The sequence below is a fragment of the Drosophila suzukii genome, chromosome 3 (genome assembly GCF_043229965.1).
Source record: "Drosophila suzukii chromosome 3, CBGP_Dsuzu_IsoJpt1.0, whole genome shotgun sequence".
NCBI classification, from domain to species: Eukaryota; Metazoa; Arthropoda; class Insecta; order Diptera; family Drosophilidae; genus Drosophila; species Drosophila suzukii.
In genome coordinates, this window is record NC_092082.1 from 12969597 (window position 1) to 12996940 (window position 27344).

The 27344-nt window shown below is 38.3% G+C and overlaps 6 protein-coding genes across 11 annotated transcripts in view; 3 read left to right on the top strand and 3 right to left on the bottom strand.

The window, feature by feature from the left end:
- The window catches only part of LOC108007086 (stress-associated endoplasmic reticulum protein 2), a 155896-nt gene that overhangs the window by 107619 nt on the left and 20933 nt on the right, over positions 1-27344 (bottom strand). The gene's annotated exons all lie outside the window — the stretch shown is intronic.
- RpL28 (ribosomal protein L28) overlaps positions 1-27344 on the bottom strand; it is a 384986-nt gene that overhangs the window by 83533 nt on the left and 274109 nt on the right. The gene's annotated exons all lie outside the window — the stretch shown is intronic.
- Positions 4029-8382, top strand: LOC108007079 (neurofilament heavy polypeptide). The gene is made up of 4 exons (XM_070995328.1): positions 4029-4316; positions 5392-5703; positions 5765-6638; positions 6813-8382. Exons 1-4 carry the CDS (start codon positions 4245-4247, stop codon positions 8282-8284), a joined length of 2730 nt encoding a protein of 909 aa, XP_070851429.1. The 5' UTR covers positions 4029-4244; the 3' UTR covers positions 8285-8382.
- Positions 9012-13788, bottom strand: LOC108007125 (low density lipoprotein receptor adapter protein 1-B). Of its 3 annotated transcripts, none has more exons than XM_036816120.3 (3): positions 13709-13788; positions 10942-11095; positions 9012-9721 (listed from the first exon to the last, which is right to left on the bottom strand). In XM_036816120.3, exons 2-3 carry the CDS (start codon positions 11014-11016, stop codon positions 9194-9196), a joined length of 603 nt encoding a protein of 200 aa, XP_036672015.3. In that variant the 5' UTR covers positions 11017-11095; positions 13709-13788; the 3' UTR covers positions 9012-9193. The 3 variants fall into 3 exon arrangements, with proteins under 3 accessions (XP_036672015.3, XP_065720352.2, XP_036672016.3); XM_065864280.2 differs by lacking the exon at positions 13709-13788 and adding an exon at positions 11889-11998; XM_036816121.3 differs by lacking the exon at positions 13709-13788 and adding an exon at positions 11209-11357.
- On the top strand, positions 15492-17434 carry LOC118878609 (uncharacterized). Its single transcript, XM_070996476.1, has 2 exons — positions 15492-16562; positions 16640-17434. The coding sequence occupies exons 1-2, from the start codon at positions 15492-15494 to the stop codon at positions 16646-16648; spliced, it is 1080 nt and encodes a 359-aa protein (XP_070852577.1). The 3' UTR covers positions 16649-17434.
- Positions 20884-22291, top strand: LOC108019322 (transmembrane protein 209-like). Its single transcript, XM_017087143.4, has 2 exons — positions 20884-21020; positions 21085-22291. The coding sequence occupies exons 1-2, from the start codon at positions 20912-20914 to the stop codon at positions 22239-22241; spliced, it is 1266 nt and encodes a 421-aa protein (XP_016942632.4). The 5' UTR covers positions 20884-20911; the 3' UTR covers positions 22242-22291.

A 27344-nucleotide genomic window follows, 5' to 3' on the forward strand; every position in this document is an offset into this window, starting at 1 on the left:
CTGAACTGAGGAATATTGCTGATTTAAATGTCTGCAGAAAGGAAAAAAACCAAACTCTTTGCATATATTTGAATGTATAAAGTTCAGGGGGCGAAAAGAAAGTCAAATTACATCTAATCAGCTTCACACGCATTCTGACACGTTTTGATATTGACCTTGTTTAAATTAATTGAAAGAAAACCTCTGGCCATTAAAATGCAGCGTGAGGAAAAGCAAATTGACATGCCGCAACACGCTCGTTATCAAGTGGGAGTTTCGTGCAAAGAAATGCTTATCATTAGCAAAATTAAAATCAATGAAATTGGCCATAAAAATTCAATTGACTTGGCCCAATGCGTGGGAGCAAGTCCAAGTTCCAGCTCGGATTGGATCAGATTGGATGGAATGGGGATTGGATGGGGATTGGATTGGATTGGAATGGATTGGAACTGGAACCGAAGGTGTCTGCAAACGTGTGCCACATAATTGATCATAAGAGAAACAGAAATAGTTTAGTTTTCAGCACTTTCTAAACTACCTCTCTGCACAGAAAGAAAAACAGATAATAGTTAGCTTTATATTATCAGATCCTTAAATAATAATATGCCTATATTTCTTATAATAAGTATTTTGTATTAAAATAAAACAAATTTTGGATCATAAAAATTCTTTGTTTCAAGATGTCTGCAATCAGATACATGAGCAAGAATATTGAAACCATTTGGAGTTCATGTTTTTTTAATATTTAAAAATGAAAATGTAATAATATCTAATTATCTAATGATATTATATTGTATCACAAATCCCAATGAACTTCCTTTTTTTTCAGTGCATATTCGGACTTTGGATTATGTTTAAAGTGGGCGGTGGTGTCGATCTGGATGTCTGGTAGGTGTGGCTCCTGGCCATATATCATGCAGATACGATCTGTTCTCGATATGTTGCCAAAAAAAAAAACCAAAATCGCTAAAACAATAAATTGAAATTCTCGATGCGCCCAATGTTTGCTCAATGGGGATTGGGTTCGGGTGGAATAACGGTGAGCAACGTGCAGTGTTTGCGAAAAATCATAAATAGTATCAATGGATTTTGGCCAAAAGGAAGTGTCAGTGGAAGTGGGCGTGGGTCAGGAGATTTGGCAATACGGTTTTTTGGATAATTTCTAAGCGCGTTCCGCGGAATGCTCCACTAAGTGACAGGCGAGGACGTGCAGCTGTCAGGTGAACTGTCAACTCGGGCATTTGATGGAAACTTAATTAATTTAACAGCCGCTAGAAAGTGGACCTGCATCGCCCATTGCCCATCGCCACATCACGTATACGCAGCGTGCACGCGACTCAGTGATCAGTGGCAGAAAATGAAGGGTCGATTCCACATATCAATTCCAACGCCCACGTGTTTAATTTCTGTTGCTTCTGAAATTGAAAAGCACTCATGATTTTCCATTGCACTGCAATTTGCATTTTAGAAAGTTACATGTGTTTTTTCGCTGCATTATAATCAAGGCAGAAAAGTCCAAAAGTCCAAAAAGAAAAAGTCACAGAAGTAATTTCGCTTCTGCATTTTTTCAGGTGATTTTTAAATAATACCCCATTTAAGCGAAGTCGCTACCCGCCTCCTGTCTATTAATAATTTTATTTTTAATAATTCCAGTCATGATTCTGCTTTTTGCTTGGACGTAGAATATCAGCCTCAACCTCAACACATCGACTTGTTGTCAACTGGCTTATCTTAGCACGATTCGCTTTTGGTTTGGGCCCTTTATGACTTCTTTTACTGGCAAACACTTCATGCAAACTGCATTTCGAGTTACTTTGTTGCCAAGTGCGATAAAGTGCATGAAGGCATGTGAATGATCGTGCTTAAGGAGTTTGACTAAAGGCCGTCGTAAAGGCGTTTTATAAAGAGAATCGCTTTATCTATTTAATTGTTTTTAAAACGAAATATACAAAAATTAATTTACTAGGTCTCAAGGAAGGTCGTTCACAATAGGTATTCCTTACATAATTTCTAGAAATTTATATTATATTATAAAAACCAACATGACTTATTGAAACAAATTATTCCCTTTGTTATAAATCAATAGATTTAATAAAGTTCTTAAGGAAAAATAAATGATTTCTTCAATGAAAACTAGAAGTAATTGTTTAACAGCCTTTTTTCTTAGATCTTATGAATTCAAAATGAAGATAACTTGCCAATTGAACAAGTCATGAGATAGTATTTCCCATACTAGCATTTATAAAAGATGCAATATCTCCTGTTTATAAAAGTAATGGTATATTCTTAAAATTTGTTTACTGATATTTTTTTAGAAAGACACCTCTGGAAAAAAGTCTCCCAGAACCCAAGTATCTACTCAGTCTCATTATTATGCCAGGAGCTCTCAGCTCACTTACAAGATGAACAACATCAGATAGTCAAAAAAAGAGCAACTTTGATCAGCCGACCTAAAGTTGTACGAGTAGTACAGCCATGGCAACTAACTAGCGCCAGTCAATACATAATTAATAAGAAATACCATAATTATTACTGCTTTATAGCTATTTACGATGCCATTGGCCTCTGCAGCTTTCGCTTTTTTGAGCCGAGGTGTACGTGAGTTTAATAGAACTCGGGGAGAGGAGGGGGTTGGCGCACTAAACATGAAATTAGAAATTCATAATTGTCGCGTAATACGGCACCAACAAAAATACGTGGACTTCGTTTGCTTCGTTCGCATGCGAAATGGTAGCACACCATTCTAAATTGCTAATGCGCCTTTATAGGCTTCGCTCGTTTTGGGAGTTTCGGATGGGGTTTATTTTTGTTTTTTTCGGTCTGTTTTTTCAAAATTTTTTTGGGTGTGTGAAAGCCACTGCATGATGATATTTCGTTTGTTGCATAATCCTTCCACATAGAGCGCCCAGGGCCAAGCCAATGAACCCTATCGAATTTTTGCTGTCCCATCTCTAGAAGAATCATGCTATATGCCATATACTCACACCATAAAATTGCAATCTCACGTCGTCTGCGGGGCAATCTTTCGAATGTAATCTGCTCTGTGGACTCGTGTCTTCGTCACCCATCTGCCATTGCTGGAGCCCCCTAATGGATAAACAATTTCTCGGTAATAAACCATTGTCACCCGACTAACTGGGTTCTCTGGAACTTCTTTGCTGCCGGAACTGGAGGATTCTTGACTGTCTATGATGATCTAATGAACAAATGAGGGATTTTTCTTAAAAAGAGGGGAATCTTTATAATAAACGTGGGCTTGAAATGGAATCATTAAAACTATAATGAGAACATCCTATTAATAATACTCTTTAAAATAGTTATGAGTTAGACAAATTTTATCTAGCGCTGGGGCTTTTTATTTCTTGAGGAATTCTTTTTTAAAATAATCTGTTATTGAGAAATACAAAAAAACTATAATAGTAAAATATTTATAAATATTTTTTTCCATTATTAATCTTTCCTATATTTAATTTATATATTGTATTATTAGCCCCACCAAATTGATCCTCATGTCTGGAGATAATTATAAAATAATAAATCAAGACGGTTTTATGCAGATATATTAAAATCAATGAAATGATCAAATATTTCGAACACGGAATAATATTTTATATTTATTTCAGACCTCAAACTTGAGGAACAGCAAATCTCCAGAAGATCATGGCCATGACCATCCTCTTTCTTCCCGCTCTTCTTCGTTGTCAGCTGGCTGTCGGACTCAGGTTCCACACACTATGGGTTCCACAAACGTCGGCACACTTTAAGCGCATGCGCGCCAAACTTACCGCAAACCCACACCAACACACAGTGCGTATACGCAATGTCACGTCTGCGGAGAAGAAGAGGGTTCCACTTGGTGATGGTGTGCGATTGTAATTGAGTTGTTACTGTACCCACACAGTACGTAGTACCCACCTACCCACCTTTCTTCGGGGCCTCTCTGTGTGTGCGTGACTCTTTGGTTTCTCTGCCTTTTTGCATTCTTAATAAATCAACGCGAAGAATATATAAATTGGGCGGTTCGGTGGTCGGTGGCAGTTAGTATTTTCCAGCCAACGGTGCCTCACAGGTGTGCAAAGAGCCCGCAGTGCGAGTGCAAGCATTGGTCTTACCTGATAAAAGCCTGGATATCGAATTGGATTAAAAGCAGCTCCCACCCTCATCTAAAACTACCCAAAAAACCCCTCAACGGATTATAGTGCGTACTTCAAATAAGTGCCCCGAGTGATATATAGTGCCCACAACTGAACAATCTGTGTGTGAAAATGTGGAAAAGCGTGTGTTTGCTGCTCATACTGACGGCCACCTGCAGCGCAGGACCCCTGACCGCCCATCAGGTGAGTGTTAAAGTCCAGTAGTCGGCTGTATATCCGATATATCCAGCAGACAGCTTGACCACCAAAGACCACTTCCGTTCGCCTTAACGGAAATGGGAAACTGTTAATGAAATGTTTGCCGGCCCGCCGAGCCATACGATGAAATTTTAATGGGACACAACCTGGACTTGCATTTGCATAAATGAATATAAGTTCCTACATACATACCTCTCCTACATCTTTTGGCCTGGCTTATTTGGTATGCCAAGCGTTTAGCCTTTTTTAACGGCCAAGACTCCAAGAGTTGGTCTAAGGTATTTATAGGCACCTGTGCAGGTGGCTAAATGACAGGTAGAAGCCGGCAAGAATTCGCCAAGCGAAATCACTGAGAATGGGTTCCAAGAATTGCTAATACCAGGGTCTTTAGATCTGCATTACTCATTGGGGGACCCATTTTTGGGGAAAGGTCTCTGAACGAATGAAAGTTTTCACCCCCCCAAAAACTCATTGAAATGCAGCGCCCAAAATAATAAATTAATAACAAATCCATATGGCTAAAATATTATGTGATAATATTTCAACGTTCCATTCGAAAGTGACTTCAATTGCAGTGCGGCCCATAAAAGGGCGGCCACAGGTGCGAAGTGCACAGTGGGCTTGGCTAAGGGTCTTCGTTTCATTTCGAATTGAATCGAATTAACTCGATTCCAGTCGATTCGATTTAATTTTCACTTGCCGACGCGTAGACGGAAACTAGAACACAAGTGAAATTTTTCGGGTGCCTAGGCGATCGCAAAGTCACGTGCTGGATATATGGGATTATCCATGCTCATCACGTACCTCGTTAGCTGAATGGATCGTACAGCTGGCTAATCGTACACGGAAAATAAAGTTAGGATAGATGATAGGATATATTTGTTCATAAAGTTATTTCTATCAATTAGGAAACATATTTTAGAATATATATGTACTACATATACTTTTAAGATACCACAGGTATAAAAAATCTAAAAATTGATGATGAGATAGTCCTTAAATTTTAAAAACATTTTTATTTCGATATTCTTATTTTCTCACTTTTTAAATATTCTAATAGAAGAGAAAAGCGCCGGCGATCCGTGAGGAACCAGTTGAGGTGGAAATGCCAGAACAGACTGAAACGGAGGACGAATCATCTCCGGCGGAACCAGCCTCCCTGGGAACCCTCACCCTGCCCAGCAATGCCACCTCCATCCGGTCGGACATCACGGATAACTTTTCGTGTGCGAACAAGACCTATGGTTACTACGCGGATGTGGAGAACGATTGCCAGATCTTCCACGTGTGCTTGCCAGTCACCTATGCCGATGGTCGGGAAAACACCTTCCGCTGGAGCTTCATCTGCCCCGAGGAGACGATCTTCAGTCAGGTGGGCGTCCTTAAATTATCCCTCTTCTTTTGAAACTTTATGAAATCTTTTTCTCTACCAGGAATCCTTTACCTGCATGCGTCGCGAGGACATGACCATCGAGTGCCAGGATAGCTCTAGGTACTATGAACTCAATGGCAACTTCGGAAGTGCTCCAGCAGAGGAGGAAAGCAAACCCACTCCAGTGGAGAGTGAGCAGCCGGAGGAGGAAGAGGAGATGGAATCCAAGCCAGTTGAGGCAGAGCCGGAGGTTCCTGCAGAGCCCGAGGTTGAGCCAGTCAAGCCCGTGAAGCCAGTCAAGGTGCAGAAGCCCAAACCCAACCGGAGGAAGCCCCAACCTCACAGGAAGGTTTCAGTTCCAGTTCCAGTGACGGCTGCACCCGTGGTGGATGCTGTTCCCGAACCAGTTGCTGCCATCGAAATGGAGTCCAAGCCTGCGAAGCCACACCGATTCTCCCTGAGACCCAACAAGGAAAGGCCCCAGGGATTGAAACCAGCAATTGCTGCCCCACCCTTGCGTAACGATATCTTCAATGGAATCCGCAAACGTCCGGCTATCTTCAATAAACCAACTACCGTCAAACCCGTGGAGGAAGTGATGGAAAGTGAACCAGCTGTCACAGAACCTGTGATCCAACTTAGCGAGCCCCAACCTACACTGAAACTGCAGACCATGTTTGCGGAACCCGAGGTGATTCCCGTGGAGATTCAGGAACCAGAGGTCCAGGCTTCCGAGCAGGCTGTGACTTTTGTTCAACCAGAGCCTGTAGTTGAGGAAGTGGAACCCACAAAAGTTGATATGGATACCAAGATCGATGATGTCAGGCCCATCGAAGCCATCGAAGAGATTCCTGCTGTCATAGTGGAACGTCTAGATGAAACCAAGCCTTTGGAAAACGAGAAGATTCCTGAAGAGCAGGAGGAAACTAAGATCAATGAAGAGGTCAAACCAGAAGAGGTCAAAGCAGAAGAGGAGCTCAAAACAGAAGAAGAGGTTAAACCAGAAGAAGAGATAAAGCCTGAAGAAGTGATTAAGTCAGATGAAGAGATCAAGCCAGAAGAAGAGATTAAACCAGAAGAAGAGATCAAATCACAAGTAGAGATCAAACCTGAAGAAGAGATCAAACCAGAAGAAGAGATCAAACCAGAAGAAGAGATCAAACCAGAAGAAGAGATCAAGCCAGAAGAACCCATCAAGCAAGAGGAAGAAGTAAAGCCCCAGGAGGAAGTTCAAGCTGAAGAAGAGCCAGAGGTTCCAGCCAAGGTGGAGGAGATCCATGAAGCTATGCCCGAAGAAATTAAGTCGGATCCAGCCATAATGGAAACCAGCAACTCCCAAGAGGAACCCCTGAATCTCGAGACCCTTGAAGCAGCCAAGCCAGCCGATGCACCCGAGAGCATGCCAGCCACTCCCGAAATGGAGCAGCATAGTCCTCTGGTGGAGGAGATTCTGGATAACAACCATGATGGAGAGGCTCAGGAGTCGCTGGGTGGCTTCAAGCCCGTGGATCCTGTGATGGCCGCCGAGGCAGAGCAACTGATCACCGACTTCCTGAATACCCTGAAGAAGAACGAAGAGAAACCAGAGACTGACATGGCAGAGAGTTCTTCACCAGTCGAGAATGCAGATGTATCCATTGAGGAGGCCAAACTGCCAGAACCCGAAATTGTGGACAAGAATGCTTCCGTCGAGGAACAACTTTTGGAGGAAACTGAGGTTAAGAAGACCCAGAAGCCCCAGATGATGCAGGACTCTCCCATCATCAATATCAAGCAGGTGCAGCATATGCCCATGGACTATCAGATTCCAGTTAAAGTGATTCCCCTCCATATCCAGCCTGTTTCTGCTATCTCTGAGGAATCAGAGGATGCGAAGCTAACTGCTCCCGAGGAGGTTATGGAAGCTGTTTCCGAGGAGATCAAAGAAAGTGCTCCCGAAGAAGTCAAGGAGGAAACTAACGAGACTATCCAGGAATCTTCTGCCCAAGAAACTTCTCCTGAGGAGATGAAAGAAAGTATTCCCGAGGAAGTCAAGGAGACCGCTCCAGAGGAAATCAAAGAGACTGTTCCTGAGATGGTCCAAGAATCCGAGGCTGAAGTGGTATCCAATCCCGAGGAGACTCCTTCCCAGGACGATGCTCAGGATCAAGGAAGTCTAGTCACTGCCTCCTACATGCCCTCGATCAGCATCGATGACATCGTGGAGCTGGTTAAAGAGCGCCTAGATCAGACGCCCAAGAAGGATCAGATGGCTCCCATGGAGCTGATACTTACCCCAGGAGCGGCGGCGCCCATGACCCTGGTTCAGAGCAATCCAGAGCAGCAGGAGCCGCAGGAGGCCCAGCCAACGGAGGAGAAGGATTCGACTGTCGAGCAGGAGGAGGAGCCCATCCTGCCCATCTACAAGCGCATCTCCGCCGCCGAACCCGCCATGTCCAAGGTGCAAACACTGCCTGTAACTGTGAGCAAGGTAGAAACGGAAACGGAAACGCTTCCGGAAACTGAGGCCCAACCGGAAGTCCGGAAACTCAAGATGGATGCCCGAAAGCGTCGTTTCCTCTTCCGCGCCGATGCCAGCTAGAGAGGATTAGAGAAAAAGAGAGAGCATACTGATGGACAGATAGCAATCCTGGCGAGGATTATCCTCCCACTTAGCCCGAACCGGAACCCCGTTCACCTCCTAGTTCCCAATACGCTATCCCACTCATTTGCACCTAGGCAAGTTTTATTTAATAATTTTTTGATTTCCTAGTTTTATGGCCATTTTTCCAAGGATAAACGCGCACGAGAGTTGAAGTTTAAGCTTAGAATTGTTGTTCCGACGAGTTAAAGAAACAAATTACAAAAACAAAAATTGCAAAAAAATCTTAAAATAAAAATATTAAAAATCAATTGTTTCAAATTTCTTGCCTAAGGTGGGTAGAGTAATTATTACAGGATATTTTTTCGGCCAGCTCATCAACTCCATCGTGCAGAGGTTTGAGTGTCCTGTGTCTTGCCAAATCGCATTCAATCTCTGAACGGTAGAGATGGTCCGCTTCAAAGCAACATAAAATATTTAAAAAAAATGTTTACTTTACTTTAAGTACCTTTTTTATTCCTCAAATTTATTCCTCGTTTACTCATGCTAAAAGCAGATTTTTTTAAGACTTTAATTTTTGTTAGGAAAAACAAAAGACTTAAAAAACGAACTTTTGATGGGAACTCGGGTTACATTAAATTATCCTTACCATATCAAAAACGGTAACTATTTTTATCAAAAAATTTAAGTAATTAGATATATACATCCCGTTTATAAAAGACAAACCTACAATATTCGTAATTTATTATAGAAAATCGTTTACAAATCGCATTAACACTTAGGCTTTGGGTAATTAGCTGTATGAGGCAACTACCAGGTGAGAGAACTACAATTTACAAATACAGTGAACACTGGACGTTAAGTAACTAACACATCACATTGACGATCGCGAGTACAGTGGTACCCCGACTACGCCTCCGTTTCCTGTTCCAGTTCGCCGGCCTGGATTTCCTCCGGCGTTCGCAGATCAATGGCGAACTTTTGGCGCGTGGGCGTGATGGAGTCGCTGGGCGTGGCTTCGCCCCCCTCCTCTTCGCCTGCCGCCTCTTTGACCCGTCGCGAGTAATCCTGGAAAGCTGCGGCCAGGGCAAAGGTCAACTTGCGTGCCATTGCCCGACTGTCGCAAACGAAGGCGTGCACCTCGAAGGGATGCGGACTCGACTCGTCCTTCACCACGATCATGGCAAAGACCCTTGTGTAGACCAGGTCCTGAACACCATACGATATCGTGTCGATCGGATAGCTCCAGTGATTGATGCTCGCCTTGGGGGCTATGATCTCCAGCTGGACCCCGTCGGTGGACACCTTCAGCTCGCAATTGGGCAGCACCTTGTTGGGCGGCAGGTTCTTGGCCACGCCCACCATTATGTCCACCGGACGGCGGGTGTACTTGATGCCCCACAAGCCACGTGCCACTTCGGAGCCAATGTATTTCACCTGCACGGAGAAAAATTATCAGTTACTTTGGCTTTCATTTAAATTACAAGCTAGAACTTTAATTATATAAAAACCTTTCTGAAAAAACCTTTCTAAAACAAAATTATTCCATATTAATTTCAAGCTCCATGTTAATACAACTCAGACTTTTCAGTGTTCAAGAAAATTATTTTTCAAAACTAAAATGTAATACTATAATTTAAAAATTTGTTTAAAAAATTCTGATATTAGGTTTTTACATAAAATTATTCCTTGGAAAGTTGTGACTTATTTTTATAAATTAGTCATATATTTTACGCATACTTATATTGAAAAGCAATTCTAAATATTTTTACAAAATAGATTCAAATACTTAAAATGGAAAAACCGCAAGATGGTTTGTACTTTATGATATCTTCTAGAAGACCTTTTTTACTTTGATTAACTTTTTTAAAACCACTATCATTTTTTAATGACATTCCCTAAAAAGTAAAATCCCAAAACCAGTGCGAAACCGACTATTTTCCCCATTCTACGTGAGCAAAATAAGATGTTTTTAAGGGAAGTGTGGGATTATTCATCGTTGGCATTGGCTTCCGCTGCGCATGCGTTGCCGTTAGAGTCGCTTCATTTGCATCCGACCTGCGACCGGATGTCCACAGCCAAGCCAAAAAGTTGTTCTGTTGCTGTTTTTGCTGCTCATGTGGTGCCACGCCACGCCCCTTTCCCCCCAACGCCCCCACCTGAAGTTCAGCAGGGCGTGACGCGTGCGTGTCTGGCTCTTTTTTTTGGCCATGTCTCGTATGCGGGTGGTATAGTCATACATATGTCTGCTTTTGTTCGGTTAAGCACTAAAAAAAAAATTCTTCACTTAAATAAGGAGATATATTTTAACTTCGAACCCGCTTATTCAATCAGATTTAATGTATATCAATATTGATGTTGAAAAAACTATACTACTTGTTTTGATTGAAAATGGTTAAATAGAGCGAAGCTAGAATTTAATTGTTATAATATTGAAATAGCTACGCTTATTTAATTTAACCAGTTGTATGGAGTACCTAACATTATGATAATCATTGAATATTTAAAACTTGGAATTCCATTAAATTAATTTTTAAAAATTCATTTCTTGTGGTGTATTTTCGGTCATATAAGAGGTCTTTATGGGCATTGGTACCTGAACTTGCGCCACTCATTTCACAGCATTTAAATACGCATTTCGCAATGTAGACACTCACCTTGAACGTTATGGGCAAATCCTCCACATTGACCTGGCTGTCCAGATCGGGGGTACTGCCGCTATTTGAGGCCATTCTATGTCTTTAGTCGTATCTCGTGGGTTGCAGAGCTGCAGGCGAAGATCCACCGTTAAACGCATTCACCGCAAACCAACTGAAAGGGCACAAAAAACAAGAGGTTGAGTAATGCTAATGATCCCATTAGGTGTTCACATCTGGGGGATACTTTATGTGGTGCATTGCAGTTCACATCCACCGTTGCATTACCATATCTTTGCCGTAATTGCTGAATTTTACATGGTTTACTTTTTGAACTTATAGGTGACTATATACTTTCATATTCCTCTGAATATCGGTCGACTAATTGTTCTGTTTGGGTTTGTTGTTGCTGTCGCCGGCTTCCGATTGCTACTGAACTCGCGATCGGCGGCAAAAGGTGTCGCAAGTTGTGCCCCAGGTAGCTCCACTCCCTCTCGCTCACCTCCTCCCCCCCTCTGCTCACCTGGGCCCCCCTTTTACACACTCTCACACAGGTAAAAAAGTAAAGAGCGCAGGCAAAACAAATGGGCTAAACAAAAGCAGCGCTCAGATAACTACATTTTCTCTCACGCCGTGTCGCTGCCTAAGCACAAACAACTGATATTAGAAGCAACAGTTATGCAGAGAGAAAAATAAGTAGCAAAAACAAATAAATATTAGAATATTTTAATATATCTAAAACAAGTGTAAATAACAGAATAAATGTTATTTATATGCTTATATTTTTTTATATTATATATTATATATTATATTATTTATATATATATTATATTTATATTATAATACTCTTTAAAAATAACTGATTTTGTAACACTAAAAAAATCGAGACCATTGAATAATAAATAAAATTGGAGGGTATTTTTAAAAAATAATACTTGGAGTCGGATTTCAATAGGTCAGCAACTTACAATTTCAATTAAAGGTTTTCCGTGCTCTTCAGAAATGTGAGTTTTTACGAATATCGATTTTAGGTTAAAATTGTTGAAAGAAACATGAAATGCGTTGCTACAGATTAAAGTTTTGACAGATTTATAAATGATTGCTTCGTCCCTTGTTTTTTATATCCTAAAGCAATGTTAAAGCAAAACAATATTTCATATTATTTATCTCCCTAATATATTAACAAAATTATTAGCATTTTTACCACCTAGTTTTTATAGGTTTAATAATTTTTTTCAGTGCATGGGCGGAAACTCCCGTAAATGGTCAAGCGATGTAAGTCATATCAATAAATAATTATTAGTTAAAACTTGAATGCTGCAACTGATAACCTAGTCAACATCACTCAAGCAGAGTATTCAATCACCGAGTTGTTGGTCCACTTTTTCGCCACTCACTGTTTTGCTGCACACTATTTATTAGAAATGCATTATTAATATTTCCTCACGCACCCCGTTGACCAATTCAAATACACAACGAAAAATATAAAAGCTATGCCGGATATATTTATGTGTAATATGTACAATGGCCATGCTGCAATAGTTGCATGACTGCCAATTAATGACCAACGAGAGAAAACCGAATTAAAACCAAAACTGAAACGAAATGAAATGAGTTCATTGCAATGCATTTTACCTGTATGACGTCACTTGAGTGGCTGAGGGGGGAGTTACCTATGCAACAGCCTATTTTCTCCTAGTTTTTTTTGTTGTTGAACTCTGACTACTATTTTAATGCCAATGACCTAAGCGGATAACAAGTGACAATGGTCACTAGTACAAACAAAACACGACTAATTGCGTTCTCTTTTGGTTTTATTTAAAGCTATTTACAAGTCCCATGATCCAGATTTACATTTATGTAGATCACGTTCATGGGTTTTGGATGTGATGTGATATATTACCACTTTTAAAGGCCGCTGTTTAAGCCATTAAAACGTTTGCAACGCTAGTCCAATTTTCAGCAATTTTCACCAATATATGCTTTTAAGTTCCGCTCACTTTTTCACTCTGCTTATCTTGGTTTACTTCGGGCGTATTGCATAGTTGCAGTCAGAAAACAAACAAGTGATTGTTTCTGTTTCTTGTGGTTATAGCCCTAAGTACAGTGAAAAAAAATGTATAATTTTTTTAATATAAAGATCAAAGTTTATTTTGCATGGCTTTAAGCAAGTCCTATTAAAAAGTATGTATATTTATTTTCTCCGTATATATGCCTGTATCATAATACCATCAACCATAACAATAACAATATCAGACACAGATACGAGTACTCTAGCACTCGCAGTCCAATTTAGATAATTTTCCACTGGACATTTCAGTTTAAACGGTGCCAAAGCCGGAAGCTGCTCATATGAGCATATCTCCTCTGCTCATATAATACATATATACAAGTATATCTTTTTTATCATAATTTGTTTACGGGCACTGATGATTACTGTCATTTGTCGCACATATAGATTTGTGTATATGGAGCTTGTACTAATTCCCTAATAGTCACAATGACTAATTCACCATTCTTAGCCTTTTCTATTTACACTTTATTTTTTTATGGCCAGCACTTGCAAGTTCCAATTGCTGTTATCACATAGCGAAACATTTACCCATTCGTTTAATCTTATCACTCACTACCTCACGCACACGAGGGGAATTAGGCCAGGTAAAAAGGTAAAAGATTTATTTTTGTTTTAACTGAAATGGGTAGTGTCTCCTGTATAAGTATTATAAAATGCTTTAAATATTTCTGGTGATTCCCGATTGATTGTGGGGGGAAGTCGCAATGCAATTACCGATCTTATCGTGGTATTGTTTTCTTGAACACCTGTTTCCTCGGCCGGTAAACCCGCGACTAACGAAAACCCCAACGATCCACTATGGGGAATTTGCTCACTTTTTGTGGCATTAATTAATATCTTAAGAACAAAGCAACATTTAAAAGTTTTGTTTTTAGAATTAAGTATATAAAATTTAAAGGAAGTAAATTAAAAAAAGATGGGCGTGGTCCCGCCTTTTTTTTAAGAAAAAAAAATTTTTTTTTCTTGTCAATAAAATAAAAAAAATTTTTTTTCTTGAATTTTTTTTTAAGAGACCAAACTGATTTAAAAAAAAAAATTTTGCCTTTTTTTATTTCCCGTTTTTTTAGTGAAATTGTAATTTTTTGTATTGTGATCACTATAATTCTTAACAAAAATACTAAAATCCTATATATCAACGTTAAGTAAGTGAAATGATGTTGTAAAATAATTTTAAAATAATCGTTATTTAATAAGAAATATAACTGCACACTGTTTTTCTTAAGATAACATCGAAACTGGCATTTACCAGACAAAAATGAGGAAAATATACCATATTAGGTAGAGGTCTTTAAAGCTAAATTTTAGAGAAAGTGCGCAAAAGTGCACTTTTATACTAACCGAGCTCAATGAGAATTAAATTCTCTACAAGATAAAAAAGGTTTCAGAGGTGGAAACAGCTGGAATCACTTTGTAGCTCTATTTAAAAATACAAATTAACTTAAAGATTTTGATTTTTTTGAGGTTATAACTAGAACACGAATATACGAGCACCACAATCAATAAATACAATATTAAGGTCACAAACACAAGTTACAAGTCCCTCTGATTGGATGGTATTTCAAAAACCTCAGAGCTATGTTTAATTTTACACTTTTTGACAATTTAAACTATTAAGAATAATAGGCGCTTTACCAGCGCTGCCACCTCGTTGAAATAAAAACAGGCTTTAACAGCTGATAACTTAACAGTGGTGCGTACTGTTAAACTTTTCTGTTAGTAACATTAGATATTGATGTTATCGTGATGCATTCTGATAAACAAAACCTATTTTTAACGACTTTTAAAAAATGGGTTTTGGCCAAAAAAAGTGGTCAAATTCCCCATAGTGCGATCGTGGTCAGTGATGCCGCTCTAGCTTTTTATCGCCCCTATCTAATCAGTCCTTAAGTTAAAAAGCTTATCAAAAATTAGTTGTTTTTGTAAATATTTTTATATATTTTTTAAAACTGATTTATTTTTGGTTTTTTATTTCTTTATATAGATTTTTACTCGAAAACTATGACATCACTGGTTTAATTCTTTTTGTTCCTCCTAAGCCAATACATAAACCATATCTAAGCTTAAACTACAAAAAGCTTTTTGATAAACATGAAATATAAAAAAAAGAAAAATTTGAATTTCTAGAAAAAATATAACTAAATTGTTAGCAGTGTATTAGAGAGGTTCATAGAATAAGCTGTATGCCGATGACTATTTAGTATTAATATCGTTTACATGCTAACTTCCGCATTTATGTACCAATTCCGATATTCCGATTCAATGTAAAACTAAGTTAAGCTAATATATTATGATAAGGATATTGAAAAGAGCGGAGAACGGTCACACTGCGATATAAGAGAGCTAGCGAGCACATGTGTAAATTTAAGCTAATATAAAACAGACAAATAAAAAGTGAAACAGAACGGCAATAACAACTTCAGAAGTGGGATTGACACCTTTTTTTTAAACACCCGCCTACATTTCTGGTTATCTGAGGACACACAGTTTTTTTTCTGAAATGGACAAGAAACAAATTGTTGAGTGGCTACAAGCCAATGAAATCTTGTTCCCAGCAAGTGCAACTTTAAGGCAATTGCGCAAGCTTGCGTTGGATGCCGGTTGCCAAGAAGCGGCTGATATCCCGGAAAACACATTGGAGGAAGAAGACGCCAAAATTGATATACTAAGTCAAGGAACCGCTAGCGAAGACATACACATACACACATTGGAAGAAGAAGAAGCATTGCTTGACGCCGCCATAAGGGTGGCTGAAAAGAAAAAGATATTGGCCGGATTGATGCAAAACAACAACAAGACGACAGATGACATTAGAATGGTAAAGCAGCTCATGGTCCCATTTTCTGCCACTGAAAATGAGGAAGCTCTTAAGTGGATTTTGGATTTTGAGAGAATCTGCAGAGATGTTAATGAGTGTAAAAATTTTCAATTGCGCTGCGTACGAATGCTTATGAAACCGGGCACAGATGCGGACTTGTTTGTGCGTGTTGACCGATCGAGTACTTACGACGAATTTAAGAAAAACTTTATAGAAACATTTGGTCATGGCAGTTCAACTGCTGATATTGTATTGCTGTTAAAGGAAACCATTTTTAACCCTGCGAAGAACACCGTTATGGGATACATACTTCTTATGGAGGAAATTGCTATGCGTGCTAACATCGACGAAAAATTGACAGTCCAGTTCATCATTGATGGTTTTCGTGATCGTTCAGCCAATATCGCCCTATTGTACACAGCTACAACAATCGGACAATTGAAAGAGTTGGCTCGGAAGTATGCAAGTCTAAGTAAGAAGTCGCACAATTTTTCCCACCGTGCAGAAAGTTCTGGAAATGAGCGGAACACAATCCGCTGCTATAATTGTTCCGCTTATGGGCATTACGCTTCGTCGTGTACTGCGTCGAAACGCGAGAAGGGGTCCTGTTTCCGTTGTGGATCCCTCCAACATATGCTGAAGGATTGTCAACAGAAGCCTACAATTAATCCGCGGATGGTGGGCGCAGCCAACAACCAGCCGATTCGAGATGACGAAGAGGGGCACAATATGTTTATTCCGATTGTTAACCAGGTAGGAGTATATTTTTACACTGATTGTCAACAGAAGCCTAACGTAACCTTACTTTCTGCCATGTTTGATACGGGAAGCGCCATTAATTTAATTCAGCACGCTGCGATTCCTTATAGTAACTTTAGCGATGTATTGTTTCCGACGGACTACTGTGGAGTTAATGGATTTAAAATTAAAACTTTCGGGAAAATATTTGTTAGAATTATTTTTCAAAACAGAGAAGAAGAAATTTCATTTTTTGTTGTACCCAACAACTATGTTGCAACTAATGTTCTTTTAGGACGTAAGTTTTTGGAAAAATTTGGAATAAAATTGATTTTTAAGGATAAGATAAAAGAAATTGTAGAATTGCATTTATTTAAGAATATTGAAGCATATCGAGACAGTGAACCATTGAAGAGTTTAGTGAATATTGAAACATATCGAGACAGTGAACCATTGAAGAGTTTAGTGAATATTGAAGCATATCGAGACAGTGAATCATTGAATAGATTGAACATTGACAGTGAACCATTGAAGAGTTTAGTGAATATTGAAACATATCGAGACAGTGACCCATTGAAAAGCAGTAGAAGATTTGAAGAATTATGTAATGAGAGTAAAATAGATAGTAATGATAGCATACCATACATATATAGTATTGATGTATTTAAGGATGATGAAAGTATTGACATTGACCCGAAGTTAAGCGATAAGGATAGGTGCGAACTAAATGAAATAATAAGATTAAATTACTTAAATTTATCCAACATCCCAGCTATCCAACATAGCTATGAAATGAGACTAAGACTTAAGTCGGAAGAGCCTGTACGATCTGTACCAAGAAGACTTTCATATCAGGAAAAGAAAGAAGTAGATTTAAAAATTGATGAGTTATTGAAAATGGGATTCATAAGAGAAAGCAATTCGCCCTATAGTTCCGCTATTGTACTTGTTAAGAAAAAATCCGGAGAAAAGCGTATGTGTGTAGACTATAGACAACTTAATAAGATAACCATTCGTGATGGATACCCGCTTCCTCTCATAGATGACTGTTTAGAAAGATTAGAAGGAAACAAATATTTCACACTTTTAGATTTGAAAAGTGGATACCACCAAGTGAAAGTAGCAGAAAGTTCAGTGCAGTATACAGCTTTTGTAACACCCTCCGGTCAATATGAATACACAAGAATGCCTTTCGGACTCATGAATGCACCCGCAGTATTCATGAGATTTATTAACTTTATTCTGCAACCTTTGATTCGCGAAGGAAATGTAGTAGTCTATATCGACGATATTGCTATAGGTTCGAAGACATTGAATGAACATTTTACGACGGTAGGAAGAGTTTTACGAATTTTAGCAGAGTACCGATTGGAAATTAAGATAAGTAAATGCCAGTTCGCTTACGAAAGCATTGAATTTTTAGGGTACACACTCAGTGGAAAAGGAATCAGTCCAAATTATGAGCACACATCAACTATTAAACATCTTCCGATACCAAAAGATCGCCACGGAATGCAAAAATGCTTAGGATTATTTTCGTACTTTAGGAGATTTATTCCGGCATATTCAAAAATAGCGAAACCATTGCAAGAGCTCACAAAAGTAGGCGCAAAGTATGAACTCAGTGAAGATTGCATCAATATTTTTGAATATCTTCGGGAGAAATTAATTTCATTTCCTATACTATCTTTGTACAACCCGAACCGAGAAACTGAATTGCATTGCGACGCAAGTAGCGAGGGATTTGGTGGAATCTTATTGCAAAAACAGGATGATAGCAAGTTCCACCCAATAGCCTACTTTTCACAAAGAGCAACAAAATTAGAGGCAAGATATGAAAGCTTCAAATTGGAAACTTTAGCTGTAGTCTACTCATTACGAAAATTTAGAATATACCTAGAAGGAATTCCATTTAATATAGTGACAGATTGTAATGCAGTAGTATTATGTTTAGGAAAAGGACGCCTTAATTCAAGTATTGCCAGATGGGCTTTAGAGTTGGCCAATTATAATTATACCCTTAAGCATCGTAGTGGAAAATATATGACACATGTTGATACATTGAGTAGATACCCTTCAGCCTTAAATGAGAATTTTGAATATGAACCTGTAGTGAATATTCAGGGAAGAGACAACAAAGATCAAATAGTTTCAGTAATTGACAGTGACGACATTAATCTTCAGCTTCAGATAACGCAAAATAGGGATAGTATTATAGTAAAATTGAAAGAACAATTAGAACTTGGAATTGTGAAGAACTTTGTATTGAATGATGGAATTGTTTATAGATTAGGTGAGAATGATATTGAACTGTTATATGTACCAGCTGAAATGGAATCCCATATAATTAGAAGAGTTCATGAAAATTTATGCCATTTAGGTACAGAGAAATGTTTAAAGGAAATAATGAGACATTATTGGTTTCCGAACATGAAATCTAAAATAGAAGCATTTATTGGAAATTGTTTAAACTGTATCATGTTTACGGTACCCACACATGCGAATAATCGAACACTACATAATATACCCAAGCGACCAATTCCTTTTGATACATTACATATAGATCATTTTGGACCATTGCCCTCAGTCATATCGAAAAAGAAACATTTGTTAGTAATTATTGATGGATTTACCAAATTCGTTAAATTGTTTCCGGTAAATTCAACGAGTACGAAAGAAGTTAACATTTGTTTTTCGAAATATTTTCAATATTACAGTCGACCACGTAGAATCGTAAGTGATAGAGGTACATGTTTCACGTCATTAGAATTTGCAAAATTTTTATTGGAAAATAATATCGAACACGTTAAGGTAGCAACTGCGTCACCTCAGGCGAACGGCCAGGTGGAGAGAGTAAATAGGACTGTAAAAGCGATGCTAGCCAAGATAACTGAACCAATTAAGCACGAGGATTGGAGCAAACTCTTAGTTAAGGCCGAATATGCCATTAATAATTCAATGCATTCAACTACGAAAGAATTACCCTCAGTGTTGTTATTTGGAGTTCAGCAGAGAGGTTGTAATATTGACGCATTAACAGAATACTTAGATGATAGAAATGATATACCACAGTGTGATTTAGTAAATGTCCGCAAAAACTCTTCAGATAAAATTGAACAGTGTCAGAAAAGAAGCAAGGAATATTTTCAGAAGAATCACAAAAATCATGTAGAATTCGCAGAAGGCGATTTTGTTGTAATGCGAAACATTGACACCACAATTGGTACAAATAAAAAATTTGTGCCAAAGTACAAAGGACCATACATCGTTAAAAAAGTTTTGCCAAACGATAGGTATGTTGTAAGTGATATTGAAAATTGTCAAATTAGCCAAATTCCCTATGATGGAATTGTAGAAGCATGTCGGTTGCGGAAATGGGCAGATTGGCGTAATCAGTGTGAAAGTAACTCCTAAAATGTTAATCTAATACTTATGTCTAATTTATTTATAACTAACCAACTTTGTGCACATATATATCATAACTATTCTAATTAGCTTATACGTACAGATAGAAAACTAGAAACTCACGATCGAGGACGATCTAATTGTCAGGATGGCCGAGCTGTTAGCAGTGTATTAGAGAGGTTCATAGAATAAGCTGTATGCCGATGACTATTTAGTATTAATATCGTTTACATGCTAACTTCCGCATTTATGTACCAATTCCGATATTCCGATTCAATGTAAAACTAAGTTAAGCTAATATATTATGATAAGGATATTGAAAAGAGCGGAGAACGGTCACACTGCGATATAAGAGAGCTAGCGAGCACATGTGTAAATTTAAGCTAATATAAAACAGACAAATAAAAAGTGAAACAGAACGGCAATAACAAAATATCCAAAAAAAATTATAATCAAGAAAAATGGTTGGTTAATATATTTATAAGGTAAGATCCTCCCTAAAGAAAATCGTTTATATTTGTTAGTGGCCTAAAATCTAACAAGATGTTGAAATGATTGTATAGAACTGCATAACAATTTCTTCGAAAAATATCCTCAAGTACCCATGCGATTGTAAAACTATCACTTTTTATTAAGTAGCAAGATCACTCTGTCAGTTTACCTAAAATTCTGACTAGGTTCTTTATATCTCTCGAATATATTTTTATATTTTATCTGACAAAATAATGAATTGCAAAAAAAGCCATTGCTTCCCGCTAAAAAATAATCGAGTGGTTCAGCGCAGCCTCGATTTGCGACTTCGTGGCGCCCAGGCGCGGAATTACCTGAAGATATGTTGTGTTAATATGTTTGTTCTTTTGCTGCTGCTTTTGGACACCTGGAAGGTAGGATATTTCTCCAATCGTTTGTACTATTGCGATTACGTGCGCGTCATCGGTGTGTACTCCATTGCCACCGTTATGGCTCTGAGTGCCCTGGCCTGTTTCGGGAAGTATTTGTGGTTAATCTGTGGCGACGAGCAGGTGATCGGAACGGAGAGCCAGAGGTGCCTGTTGGATGGCAGCGATGGTCAGTTTTTCCTTGGGAGTACTTATACAACCTATCCAGTAAATAAATTCCGTTTTCCCCTCAGAAAACTCATTTGGAACAGTTTATACACGTCCTGTTTCAAAAGCACGGAGAAACAAACCGGAAGTCGATTTGGATGTCAGGCCCATCGTCAATTGGCATTCCTCTTATTTGGATTCTTGTTGGTGGCCTAAGAAGACCGCCCTTATGAAGCGGAACCTACCGAAAACATGCTGTAAGTCACCGTGTGAGTCGGTTTGCCGGGAAGATTTCATCACCGACATCCGGAATTTGCCCGCTTTAATGAGGCGGGCCAGAAAAGAACGTAGAGCAGCAGAAAACTCGAATGCAGATGTAATTCGGGACTGCTACAAATACCAACTCTTTAAGAAAAAAAACCCGTACTCATTCATTTCATTCCCGGCTGAAAACTTCAGTGGCATAAGAGATTGTGGAGTCAGCAACTCGAGGGACATCTCCCCAAACAAGATTCTGCAATATGTGTCCAACCTGAGGTATTGGTTATCAATCACAATATTGCATCGTTTGGTCACGGAAATTGAATATGTGGATGAGGTATTTCAAGAACTCGGTTTTTACAACATTAAGATAGGAGAAATAAGTCTGGAGAGGCTGAAATTGATAGCCGAGGACCGGTGCTTCGTGAGGACCTATCTTCCGATGCTGCCCAAGATTTTGGCTTTTCTGCAACCCTTTAGAAACCAGGAGTACTTGGTGCTTCGCATTAAAGAACTAGCGAAGGGCGACCACATAGGCTCCTACCAATGGGGATACACCAGGAAGGCGGACTATATTCAGGATTGGCTAGACTATCTACCCACCGATGCAGCCATATTGTTCCATTTGTTTTGCGTTTACCTGGACAGCCAATTGATGCCGAAGCCACAGGACGATGGACAAAGACCTTTTTTCTCCCGTTTTGTGATCATCTGGGATAAGAGAACAATCATGGAGAACGTTGAGTCCTTGGTGAACAACAAGGCCAACTGCGCCATCCTGGCCACCAACAACCTGGATCAGCTTCCCAAGTTCAACTTTATAAGCGATAAGAAGCTCCACGATTCCGTTTACAACAGCGACAACCTGTTCTATGTGATCATCAAGTTTTTGACCTATATGCGGGACAAACAGGGATCAGAGCTGGAGGGCGTTAGTCTGGGCAAAAATGGCATTAACATTATGTGCGTCATCGAAGACTGAGCTGTTCTCAAATCCCAATAAAAATTCTTTATATTTATAGTCACATCTTATTTATTAGTGTTTGTTTAAGGAGTTAAAAAATAAACACCAGACATTTACAGACAAACGTTACCTATAAAGGAAAACCGACCCATGTTTGATCCTATTTGGAAATTTAAAGCAGTTGGGAACTTTTGTTATTTTAGGAACAGGTTGTGTGTTGAAATTGTTAACTCGAAAAAAGGTAGAAATAAAATATAATTAAGTATTTTTAACTTTATCATTTGCTTATTGTAAATAATTCTTATAATTTTTAGGAAATCAATTCAGTGCAATCCGTGAATTGCACCCAAGTTCACAACCATTTAAATAAAGTATTTTTTTGCAGGAAATGGTATTTCTTACACATACATACGGTGGTATTTTTCAGGCCGGGTGGTATCTTTGATTGATATCAGCGCGGTCTCACCGATTCGGTAGAAAATAATTATTTATTAAAAATTCGTCCACCCGCGCTGTTACATCGTCTGTGCTGTGCGTTCCGCTCCGAGTGCGGCAAGAAGCAACCAAGAAGGCAGCCAATCGGTAATTTACGGTGGAGAGCAAAGAGTTATCCGGGAATTCTCGCGACAAGTGCACGTGCAATCGTGAATCGTCTTCCCCCTCCCCTCTCCTCTTCCCTTTCGTCCATTGTGACTGTGCACAATTAACTTGCATACATTTGTATATACATACGTAGATAGCCCTGTTTGTATGTATGCGTGCCACCCCCAAAAGAGGTGGAAAATGGTGAAAAGCATAGGAATTTCTTCAAAATCCAAGATAACTTCTTGTATTTTACTTTCTTACTTTAACAGCTTTTCTCTGGCACTTTGCTCTTGCAGTAACAACAGCAACGACGAAAATCGGAAGTTGTTCTTTCTCTTCTCTCCACTTTTATCGCAAAACAACAGCAACACTCTTCCTGCCCCGCCCTCCCCGCCTGCCTTTGTGCTTTTGTAAATACAGTGAATATCGGCTAAGAGAATCTGGTTAAAACCAACAAAGGCAACTTGAGTTTCACATGCGTCGTTGATAAAAAGGCAAAAACAATGAATTTGCTAACATGTAGATAAGTAATTTTGAAAGTAGCACAGTGTTTTTAAAGAGAGATAAAGTACATTTGAACTTAAGGTATATTAATTAATACAAATTAAACTTTTTAATTTCACTAATTTTAAGAACGAATTATATAAAAATTCATTGTAATATCTTTAAAGATAAGATTGAAAAAACTCTTAACTAAAATGGATACATCCATATAGTTTGCATATATTTTAAAAGCTATAGTTTCATTGTTTTTAACTAGCCAGTCAGAGCTTAAGCCGATATTTACTGAAATTTTTTAATTTAATTTTTAATTAACTTTACAAAACAATAAATTTTGATTTTAGCCACTTCAGTGGGAGTCGCGTTTTTGCTAAGGAACATCAACACCTAATAAACCGATTTTCAGTCTCAAAACTTTGGTAAGTTATGACTTTTACTTTATATTTATAGATTATAGATAACAACTCAGTGAAAAGTTTATAGATTCAAAATTTGAAGTAGGAACATGTCACTTTAAGAACTTACTAAATTTAAGGATGTATTTAAGGGATTATGTAATGATATTAATATTTTTCAGTGCTTACCCGCACTTTTTTTAAATAAATCTCTTATCTTAGGTATCATATGTACATACTTCTCTTCACAAAACCTGTACGAACATGTCTGTGACCCTTATCATTATTATCGTTGTTATTGACGCACGTGGGTCACCGAACTGGGCGGGTGGGCGTGGTCAGGTAGTCGTTCCCGTGTAATATCTGCATTTCGACAATCGATCTTAATCTGCGCTTCCTTTTCAGGGTCTTCGTCTAGGACTTGTTATACTTGATTTATTGTCTCTTCCCGTGGTTTCCCATCCTCGAAAACCGGTTGTTTCACCTTAATCATCGGTTCTCGCTGGATATTTTATCTGAAATTCGTCTGACTCACTGTTGTTTTCAAAGCTTCTTCCCTGGCAATCCCACATTCTTTTGGGAAAAACATTTTGTTTGTTTTTAAGCAAATTAAATCGATTTGCTGATTTGTTTATTTTTATAACTTTTGAAATATACAAAAGTATAATATTTCTAAATTTAATGTTTGCTGATTTATTCCCCATATATATTTTACCATCTCTGTTTGCTAGCACGTCTTTTTCTAAGTGGTGACGTTCTGAAAGTAAACATCAACATATATTTAAAAACAAATTTATTATCACCTTAGCCTTTACAGATTTCGTTCGGTTTTGTATTTGGTCCCGAAATTCTTTGAAATTGTGTTTGGATACGATTTTCACTGTTGCATAAAACCCGTGTATTCCAGACCTAATTAAATCACATTAAATTTCTGCTCGCTGTGGCTGAAATAATTCGATTTAAAGGTCAGGTCGACCCACCACTCAACCAAGTGACTTTCCAACTCTTTTTGTTCCCAGTTCCCAGTTCATCAGCGCAAATTTACTGAAATTGAAAGCAAGGCGGCATCGGAAGAGGGAAAAAATCAATATGTGCTAATACAATATTGTGGCAAAATAAATTAAAACACACAAAACAGCTTCGCACTGTTCTGATTTATACATATTACCTACATGCTTATTTATTCAGTGCATTTGGTTCAGTTTCAGGGGTGAATATTTGAGCAGCATTTAATATTTGATACTGACCAATTTGATTTGTGGGTAAACACATCGGCTATTGACTGCAGCTGAAACTGAGGCCAAAAGTGGGTTATGTTTGCCCCGGCCACCATAAAGTAGCTTTAATTTACGACTGCAACCAAAGTAGGTTAGCCTAGGTCCAGATAAGCCTCCTCCCACTGCGTTATTTCTCCTCTGCGGACCAACCGTATCATATTCTAATCTCAAAGGTAGCTGGATAGCTGGCTTTCCAAGAGAATCATGCACAAGCGACCTTGACATGGTTTTTCGGCTGTTCTATAGGAAAAAGGATTCCACATTTATACTACTGTATCCATTGAAATTTGATTTGTCAGGTTCGTGAATTTTGTTATTTGTTTATCGCCGCCACTTCATGCAAATTGAGGCAATTCAGTTGCCAGTATTTTTAGCTGACACATCCATGCAATGTCTGTAAATGCCCATAGTATCTACCTCTCTGCCAGGCCGATGGAACTTTTTTTCTTTTATATTTTTTCTCTGTTTTGTTCTCGGAAAACGCAACTAGGTTGGACTTCCCACCGCCCATTCCGGCTCTTACTTTGCCTTTCTTTTCGACGCCCTTTTTTTTCCAGAGCGCCACAGCTCCACTTCCACCTCCGTCCGCCGCCTTCCGTTCCCGAAAGGTCTGCAAAAGAACCGGGTTAATCGTCGCCACGTTGTCGTCGGGGAGAACAAATGATTCTCTTTCGTTTGTGGGTCAACTGCAATTTTTGCCATTAAAATAATTATTTGATTGCCATTTTGCTTTTAAATGTCGTGAAAAAGGTACATTTTAACTTGGAGCGAGTGTGAAGTAACTAAGTAAATGAAAGTAATCAATAGAGCTTTGGCATATATCACACATTGATTGTTTTATCACCATGATTTGATTATGGAGATTTCAAGTTAAATTTTCCCAACTCAATTTAACACTTACATTTAAATATTTCATTATTTCAGAATAAAGCAATAAAAGATCTGCACAGTCTCATAATTACTTCAATATTCTATAAATTTCTGATCAATATATCACCCGCCCAATTCAGTTGGCTTATCTAAAAGAGTGATTTCGAGTACTTTGTACAACTTTCCGTGCATAAACGATCGATTTCCGCTTATCACCTAAATTATTTCTTATCGCTAGGACAGACGAAACTATGTTTGTTTGGCCGTCTTTGCTTCTGGCTTAGTAACCCACATAAACACCACCGAATCCGAATCCGAATTAGAGTCCCAGTTGTCTGGGGGCAATTGGGCGGAGAATACTTGTTCAGTGCAACTGGAGATGGAGAGGCCAATTAAACCACCTGACCTAGAATATTTGTAGCCCAGTTTCGCCGGCCGAGAGTGCATGTGTTTTACATGCCACCGCACTCACAATTATATAGTCCCCATCCGATCTAACAAATTCGTACTTTGAATCAGTCGACTGTGAGCTGCATGTTAAATGGCTTGAATTAATTGCGTAGGCCACGCATGTCACGTGCTCTTCACATAGGACAGAAACTGACTGCTTACATATATAGTATAGGTATACGATATACTGCCCCTTTCCACCCAAAAAGTCCTTGAGCCAAGCCAAGCCGGAAATTTAATATAAACATTCCAAATTTCCTTTTAGATTTCTTGTTGTACATTATTGCTTTGCTCATATTTTATTTTATATATTTTTGTAGAGCACATCACGTACTTTTAGAGCCAAGGACAAATTGCAAAGACCAATGTCAGCCTAAAATTAAATTTGAATTATCTTTAAAGGGAAATCTTTAAGGTGGTTACCAATATAGAAAGCTCCCTTTAAGTAATTTGGCTAATGGTTTTAAATATGATATATTTATTAGCCAACGACCTGATAAAAAATGTATTTTATGGGCATAATCAGTTTGACAAGTGACTAAGGTTTTCCATTTGTCTAAGTAAAAAATTTTAATTTCCTTTTTAAGAACTTTGAAAATGTTTAAAAATTGACTTTGTAAGTTTATGTAATAAGCTAAAATGTTTCAAGCTTTGGAGATTTATTAGATGGAATATAATCAGTATTACAATCAGACTTAAGCAATTTATACACCCAAAAAAAAAATCGCCCTTAAATCAAGAAATTCGCCTTTAAATCAAGAAAATCGCCTATGATTTTCATCCAACGGCGACTCACCTTTATTTTAAATAAATAATTTTCTTGAATTTATGGTTTGCCATTTCTGGAAGTAATGACAAATTTTTCTTAAATGTATGGTAAAAAACCTTAAAATTAAGGAAAAATTTATTAAAATAAGAAAAAAAATATTTATAATGTAAGATTACATTACATTTTACATTTGAGGAATTTGCTTGGTTTTGTATACTAATTTTGGATTTTAAATGGATAAAACCGTTTCTAATTTTAATGGCAATTATTACAT

Bases quoted from the DNA above. Each gene is read 5' to 3' on its own strand.
- LOC108007079 (XM_070995328.1), top strand. From the start codon at position 4,245: ATGTGGAAAAGCGTGTGTTTGCTGCTCATACTGACGGCCACCTGCAGC. The intron at 5,704-5,764 runs GTGGGCGTCCTT...TTTCTCTACCAG, and splicing joins AGGAGACGATCTTCAGTCAG to GAATCCTTTACCTGCATGCG. The intron at 6,639-6,812 runs ATGAAGAGGTCA...TAGAGATCAAAC, and splicing joins GCAGGAGGAAACTAAGATCA to CTGAAGAAGAGATCAAACCA.
- LOC108007125 (XM_036816120.3), bottom strand. From the start codon at position 11,016: ATGGCCTCAAATAGCGGCAGTACCCCCGATCTGGACAGCCAGGTCAAT. The intron at 9,722-10,941 runs GTGAGTGTCTAC...TTCTCCGTGCAG, and splicing joins ATTTGCCCATAACGTTCAAG to GTGAAATACATTGGCTCCGA.
- LOC118878609 (XM_070996476.1), top strand. From the start codon at position 15,492: ATGGACAAGAAACAAATTGTTGAGTGGCTACAAGCCAATGAAATCTTG.
- LOC108019322 (XM_017087143.4), top strand. From the start codon at position 20,912: ATGGCTCTGAGTGCCCTGGCCTGTTTCGGGAAGTATTTGTGGTTAATC. The intron at 21,021-21,084 runs GTCAGTTTTTCC...TTTTCCCCTCAG, and splicing joins CCTGTTGGATGGCAGCGATG to AAAACTCATTTGGAACAGTT.